The 7,887-nt window shown below is 33.3% G+C and overlaps 1 protein-coding gene across 2 annotated transcripts in view; it reads left to right on the plus strand.

Annotated features, from left to right (window-relative positions):
* EPHA3 (EPH receptor A3) overlaps positions 1 to 1,095 on the plus strand; it is a 341,268-nt gene extending 340,173 nt beyond the window's left edge. For both annotated transcript variants that reach the window (XM_054585243.1, XM_054585242.1), the window contains one exon: positions 990 to 1,095. In XM_054585243.1, the coding sequence (XP_054441218.1) occupies positions 990 to 1,095 (106 nt within the window). The remainder of the gene's footprint in view (positions 1 to 989) is intronic.
* The last annotated feature ends 6,792 nt before the right edge of the window (positions 1,096 to 7,887 follow it).

The following is a 7,887-nucleotide window of genomic DNA, read 5'->3' on the forward strand; positions in this document are numbered from 1 at the left end:
TAAGTTGAATCTAGCAGTTTCTGAAAACCTGAGTGCCAAAACTGATACAGTGTCACTTCAGACATACTCTGTCAACCAAAGCAGCCGCAGAGCTGGTCCAGATTCAAGGGGACAGAATAATGCCCCATAAATAATGTGTGACCACCTGTATTAGTTTCCCAGAGTTACCATAACAAATTACCATGAACTTATTGGCTTAAACAAGCAAAATTTGTTTTCTCACATTCATGGAGTCCAGAAGTCAGAAATCAAGGTGTTAGCAAGGCTACAAGTCTCTAAGGGTAAACCTCTCCTCATCTCTTCCAGCTTCTGGTGTATCCTGGCATTCCTTGGTTGTGGCAACATAACTCAAAAGTCTGCTTCCATCTATACATGGATCTCTTCACTGTGTCACTGTGTGTCCTTTTCTGTCTCTCATAAGGGTAACCTCATTTAGAGTGCACCCTAATCCAGTACAGCCTCATCTTGATCCTTGTCTTTTCAAAAGATTTTTATTTACTTACTCTTAGACAGAGGTGAAGGGAAGGAAGGAGGAAGGGAGGGAGAGAAACATGGACGTGTGAGAGAAACATTGGTTGTTTGCTTCTTGCAAATGCTCCAACCAGGATTGGCCTGCAACCCAGGCTTGTGCCCTGACTGTGAATCAAAAGAATGGTCTTTTGTTTTGCATGACAATGCCCGACCGAGTTATACCAGTCAAGGTTTGATCTTTGTCTTAATTACATATTCAGAGGCCCTATGGGGTTCTGAGGAGACAGAAATTTTGAAGGGAGACTCTTCAACCTACTATAGCATTTATGTTCTTCAACAAGAATAGAGGTAAAATAGCTAGGATATTATATATGGATCATGTAAAAATAAAAGATATAAATAAGTAGGCCAAAAACCCTGGATATATAATTGTACAAGCTTTGTCAATTGAAAATCTCGTGCTTGCATATATCTAGGAAACCATGATTCTCACTGGACATTTTCTCCATTTTTTACAGTGACATGAAAAAAGTTGGTGTCACTGTGGTTGGGCCACAGAAGAAGATCATCAGTAGCATTAAAGCTTTGGAAACACAATCAAAAAATGGTCCAGTTCCAGTGTAAAGGGCTATTTCTTGAAGGAAGTGGTGGCTGTGGAAGATGTATCATCACTCTGCAGACAGATGATAATGCTGGAAACACTGGGGGAAGTTTGAAGCCCAATAAGACACTCAAATATGAGTACAAATGCCTTAAAATGGAATTTAAAAGCTCTTTATTTTCCCATATCATTTAGTGAATGGGTGGGGGGGTACATTTTGTTTTGCAAGTGATTTTTTATATTAGTTGAAGGAATAAATAAAAATTCTTCAACATGAAATGATGAAGAACTAGCATAGAGCCATCGATCATATATTGACTATGATAAAAGCAAAACTAGTGAAATAACATAAATGACATAGTGGCTCTGTTTAGTAATAGCCACAAAAGAAAAGACTTGTGATATTTTTATACACATAAGAAATCTGTAACAGGTATTTTTTTTTTCTTTAAAAGCAAGCAAAACAGAGGAATTTATACCTCAAACTATCTGGCCATATTTACTAGCTCTTCTTTGTATTATTATCTTTTATCTGTTAAAAGCATATAGAAATGAAGTTTGTAGTTTTTTTTAAGTACTACATATTTTAATTGTTAGCTTCATTAAGAATTATCATGTAAAAATGTGTCTTAATTTTGAAGAAAGGTACATATTTATTTTCTTTTGAATTGTTTTTATTGTTTTCTATTTATGCTTCAATGATTTAATTTGGATTTGCTAACAACCAAGTGCCAAATACTCTCTCAAACTGTCAGCAGTAGGAAACATGGTAAACTGAACATAGAGAATGATGGGTTTCTTTCCATATTTTTGAAATATCCTCTTATATGTATCTATAGCTGTCTGTTTATCTACCTACCTACCTACATATCTGTCTAGAAAAAAAGAAACCAAATCCTTTTTCTCTTCATTCACTAACCAAGTCTCCCACAGTCTGAATTATTGCATACATTTTTGTCTCTCTATTTATCATAAATTGTATGCTCTTAATTTAGTGTGATATACTGGCTTGTAAGTAATGGATTGTCATTGGCATACCTGCCCTCCTCCGGAGTTTAGGAAACCACTAATTCCATTCACTGGTAAAGAAGATATATTAAAGCTCCAAAATAAAGAATAGCTACACTGGAAATAATTGAAATCCTATTTTGATTGCTACATTAATTGACAATATAGCCTATTGGCCAATGCATGGTAAAAACAAAACAAAACAAAAAAACACAACTTAATATCTTTGCTTAAAATTGCTAAGCTATTTTTAGTGAATGATTATAACTAAACTACTCATCTGAATAATTGAGGTTTAGTTAAATTAAGTAAACATTGTGATAATCTATGGCAGGTATTGGTATTTTAAAGAGTCTTCCACTGAAATACACCTCTTGTAAATTTGGTGTATGAATTAGAAACATTAAAATTTCTTTGCATTTATTGAGCATATACTTTTCAAAATTGTTTTATTTTTGAAGTAAATAAAATGGTTATCTTGGAACAGATTCAAAATCTGTAGGCAGTGGAGAAGTCTCTCATTGTGGAATCTTACCATATTCATCAAGGTCAAATATGAGCATATTCAGCAATATTTGAAAAGCTGTACCTGATGTAGATCTAGCCACTAATATATTGGAAGCAACATTTTAGCTCTATCTATATTCTTTCTAATGATGATATGATCATGTTAAGGGAATAAAAAATGCATATGTCATAAGAATAGAATGGCTAAAACAATGCTGCAACCTTTATGTTCTCATTAAGAAATGAAATATTATACAGCTTACAATCAGATCAAAATTCACAAGTGCTAGTCTGTTGTAAATTTAGTGTAATAAGGCTTAGATTGTATTTCTTCATATATGAGATTATTTCTTAAATTTGGCAATAATTCTTATAGTCAAAATATCCAACTATAATTCTATATTGGGTATTTAAGAGCATGAATTTTTTAAGATCTATGTGATTATGAAATTAATTACAGAATTGCATAAACCTGCTAGAAGCAGCTAAAACCATTTTTTAATCAAATATTTTGTGTTGTAGAATGTTAGATTGAGATCTGAATCTGGCTTCAATCTCATTTTATCCCAGACTGGCATTTACTTTACTTTTGTAGGTACTATTCTGAGCTTATTCAACAAAATCTGAGCATTTCATGAACTAATAGAAGTTGAGAATTGTTGAATCTACTTCACTTATTTTGGCTGTGGTTTCCATTTGAAAGTACAGTTTATATACACAGTATATTGCTCTTCATTTTTTCACTATTTTTCTACCTGACCTCTTATAAATTTACTTTACACAATTCTTACCCTGTACATATGTAAACATAACAGTGTACGATTCTAAACTGTGGAGTAGAGGTACTAGATGCTTTATGGCCATCTCTTTGTACAGGAACTGCATTGACTTTCAATAAACATGAAACCACGTCCCCATACAATAGTATGTACCATATTATCTGTTTTGTATCTTAAATTTGATTTACATATATTATTTATTTCTGATATCTTGCCCAGATTTTTCTGTACTAAGTATCAATGAAACCATGTATAAATGTGATATGATTGGCAAAATGTATTTACTTTAAACTTGTATTTTCAAAACTACTCCTTTATGTTGTACAATGTAGATGGCCTCTTACTAATGTAAAATAATTTGTAGTGGAAACATTTATATTTTTATAATAAACATAATGAAAATATTTTTACAGATTGGAATATAGAAGTGTTCTTTGAAGCTTTTTAAAATGTTATGAAAATCTGTGCTTATTTAAACAGCAAAATAATGAAATTTATGTAAGTTATGAAGAATGTGCTTCTGTTTCTTTTTTTCCTCATTAGTGAGGAAGGATTTGTATAATTCAATTCCACATTTTTTTCCCTCTAAAGTTCATTATGAGCAAGCTAGAAAAATAATCAGTTAATATTATATTCATGATTGAAGAACAGAACTGTATTAGACATTTCTTTTTTGATTACAAGTGAAAAAAATCAAATAAATTAACTTAAGGGAAAAGTAAATTTTAGTCTGCGTGAATGAAAAGTCTGGAGATAAACTTTCTAGCTAAGAGATCGGGCAAAGATGGATCCAGAAGTAAGTAAATCTCTTATTCTTTGTCTTCATCGCTCAACTCTATTTTTTCCCTAACTAGGTTAATTTGCAAGCTATATCTTTTTTAAATATCACTCTAATTTATATAATTCTACATTGTAATTCCTATGAGGTATTTATTGCTCCCCAGTTGTTTCAACAGAAATTCTGGGGCCCTACTTGGCTCTCAAGCCTTTGATGAATTACTTGGGGCAGGAGAATGAATTCCTCAGATAGGCAAGTACTTTGTCTTGCACTTGTGTTCAGATGTAGTGGGTGGTATCATGTGGAACCATTGGTCTACACAGGGATTAGAGGTGTCAGAGTAGGTTATGATGAAAAAGAAGTCAGACTATCATTTGTGAAAAAAGAAAGAAGGAATTCTGGGCAAGCCAAATAAAACATAAAAATTAAAAACAAGTAACCACAACTGCAAACATCACTCTAAGAAACACCTGATACTTTGTATAAAGTATGTCTCTAGTCATTTGAAGCCTATCTAAAGAAAATCATGGGACACAAAAACCAAAAAAGCTAAATCACGATTTAAGGCTAGATAACGTAAGTGATCAAGGTTTCCACAGAGGTGAAAATAGATAGGGAGAGATCACAAAACATCAGATTTGAGCTTGCCTGGAGGGAGAAACAGCATTTGAAAATGTTGAGTAGAGGAAGGAACAACTTGTAAACAGGTTAGCTAAGTGAAAGGAAATAGATAAATAAGAATATATTTATTCATTTAGTAAATACACATTAAGCATCATGGTGAAACAGGTGTTTTGTTATTACCATTTACAAATTACTTCATTAAATCTTTGCAGGAATACTATGAATAGATATTACCCCTTTTAATAGATGATAGAATCAAGTCTCAGAATTCTTCCTAAGTGAATAGAATAAAAATTGTTTGTAACTGGAATCTTTTTATTCTATGTTCTTTCCACAATATAATTGTTACTGTAATCTCCCTAAAAATGCTCTGAGACAGTACTAGTGGCAATTTGCTAAAATGATTTGAACAGAAGCTGTGGAATAAGTAGAGCAAATGATATTAGAAATTTATTTTATTTCTAATATCTTTATATTCTAAATGATATTAGAAATCTATTTTATTAGAAATTTATAATGTTGTAGACATTAAACAATGCACTTATTCTAGAGCAGCAATTTTCACCAGTGTGATGCAAAAATTTTCAGAACATTTAATACCTGACTATTTAGTCAGGGGCACTGACCTCTTTTCCTTTAGACTGTCAAATTAAAAAATGATAAGAGCTAACACAATACCCATCCAGTGTGAATGAAAAAAATATATATTTGTGTTTTTTTTGTCAGATTGGTAAAAAAAAGTACTTTTTGTTTTCATGTGCTGCAGAATTTTTGTAATTAGTTTATGTGTGCCATGAGATAAAAAGTTTGGAAATTGCTGCCCTAGGGTGGTAGTAATAGAAAGTAAAGAATGTAATGGATACACAGACACATGAAGAAAGGAAAATTAACAGAATTTACCAATTTGATATGAGAAATATTTAAAAGGCAGGACTCAAAGAATGTCATAAAATATTGGTTCTGGGTGTTTATGGAAACGATGGCACCGCTAAAAAGAGTAGCAATAAAAACAAGTTAATTTAACGTTATGAACTTGCTAAGTTATTGGTTTTAGCCAAACCTTAATAAGTTAGTAGGCATTGAAGATGTGTGTTGGAAGCTACAAAAGAAAAAAAAATACAAAGGTGAAATTTAAAGGCAAAATGTGTCTCTTACTTTATGTAAAGATCTACATATCTTTCTTTGTTTTATATATGTCTTTATCTTGGACCACCTTTCTTAAGTTAGTGCTAGCAGCAGTAATAGTTAAATCTGAAGTGACATCAGCTTAAAATTTTTTAAAAATCATAATTTTAAACACAAAATAAACCAAAGTAGTTGCCAGGTGGCCTTGTTTGCAATGATTCAGATCACAAACTCTCTCTTTCTTGTGGAGAATATAAGGCCGCCCTTAAGATCTTTCCCTCAGCTAGTAAAATTGAAAGGAGGGTTATCTTGCAGATTTTATGAGTCCTGCTTATGAGTGGCACATATCACTTCTCTCCTTCTATTGACTAGCTATCAACCATATTGCCATGCTTAACTGCAAAAGAATGTGGGAGATGTAGTATTCCTAATTAGAAGAGGAAAGTTTTGAAATCTACCAATCTCTGCCACAAGTCATTTTTACTTATGTATATAATATGGGAGAGGCAAATAGTTCTAAAAGGTTATTAAGAAACCATCAGCCTTGGCTGGGTAGCTCAGTTGATTAGAGCATTGTCCTGATATGCCAAGGCTGTAGGTTCAATCCTCAGTCAGAGCACATACAAGAAGCAATCAATAAATGCATAAGTGGGAAAGCAAATCAATGTCTCTCTCCCTCTCACCAATAAATATAAAAATTAAAAACAAAAATAAATAACTTTTTAACTTTGTGTGCATGCATATAAGCATACATATATAAATATATGAACATTTATATATTTATATTTTAATATTAACATATTATATATTTTTATATATCAACAATCAGTCTTGCTAACTCCACCCCTTTCTTATCCCATACAGACAACCATTTTTAATTATATTACTTGAATCCAATACTTCTAGTAATAAACACCTGTGTTCACTATGGGCATGGACTCTTCAGCTCTCCTTTCAAGAGAGAACTTACTAGAAGAGCAATTAGCTGACAACCTCAAGCTGTTGTAGTTTCAAACTCCCCAGCATTGTTTACATCAGGACATGGAGCACAGTGGGAGTACTAAAGCCCACCCATTTTCTCTCAATTGGCACAATTCTGTAATAAGCAATCTTGGACCTCATGTTCCAGTCATCCTGGATGAGGTTTCTCCCAGGGTCCACTGCAGTCTGAGCTTTCTATCCAATCCTCCTCCTCTGGTCTCTCCTTACGGTATCCAGGTTTCAGATGTAACTTTCAATCTGATAGCTCCCCATATCTTCTCTTATTCCCTGTCCCAGTCCTTCCTAAGCATTTCCACCACAAGTTTTCCTGCAGATCTAAGTCTTTCTTGGTGCCTGTTTCTTGAAGACCCTAAACTTAGACAATAATTCTCAAGTTGAATAACCCGGTAATTAAAATGTCATCCTTTACTCTTCCCTCTGTCCCATTTTAGATCACCTAGGCCATTGTGCCTTTGTAGGAATGCTAACATCTTTTTTATGTCTCTCACCCCAACCTCCTCACCTGTCTACATTACCAAAGGATTGTCCAAAATAATACATCTGCTTCCTGTCCCTATATCTCCAATATCAATCAGGCTAATACATTAGAGCACATTTAATTTTGTAGTTCCTCTCGCACACACAATTGCTTCCAGGGCCAGGCAGGTTATATAAATGAATGAAGCAAGTGAAGAATGTGGTGACTTACGAAAGCCCCCTTCATTCCTCCAAAAGCAGCCTCTCAAGGCAACATGGATCCAAAATGAATTTGAGACCTTTCAGGAGAATTCCTAATTGATCTTGCATAACAAATCATCTTTGAAATTGACTCTTCTTTATACCACATCCTTACTCACAGCTGAGGGCACCTTGAACAGGAGCTGTGTCTTGTAAACCACTCTGCCCCCTTGGCCATTGCAATGTTTGGTATATAATAAACATTCGAAAAAGTGAAGTAGAATGAAATGTATTAGAACCATTTTTGATAATATAATAAATAAGAACTTTCCTGG

Source organism: Pteronotus mesoamericanus, unplaced genomic scaffold (genome assembly GCF_021234165.1).
Source record: "Pteronotus mesoamericanus isolate MK-2021 breed Mesoamerican mustached bat unplaced genomic scaffold, CSHL_Meso_final contig_82, whole genome shotgun sequence".
Lineage (NCBI taxonomy): Eukaryota > Metazoa > Chordata > Mammalia > Chiroptera > Mormoopidae > Pteronotus > Pteronotus mesoamericanus.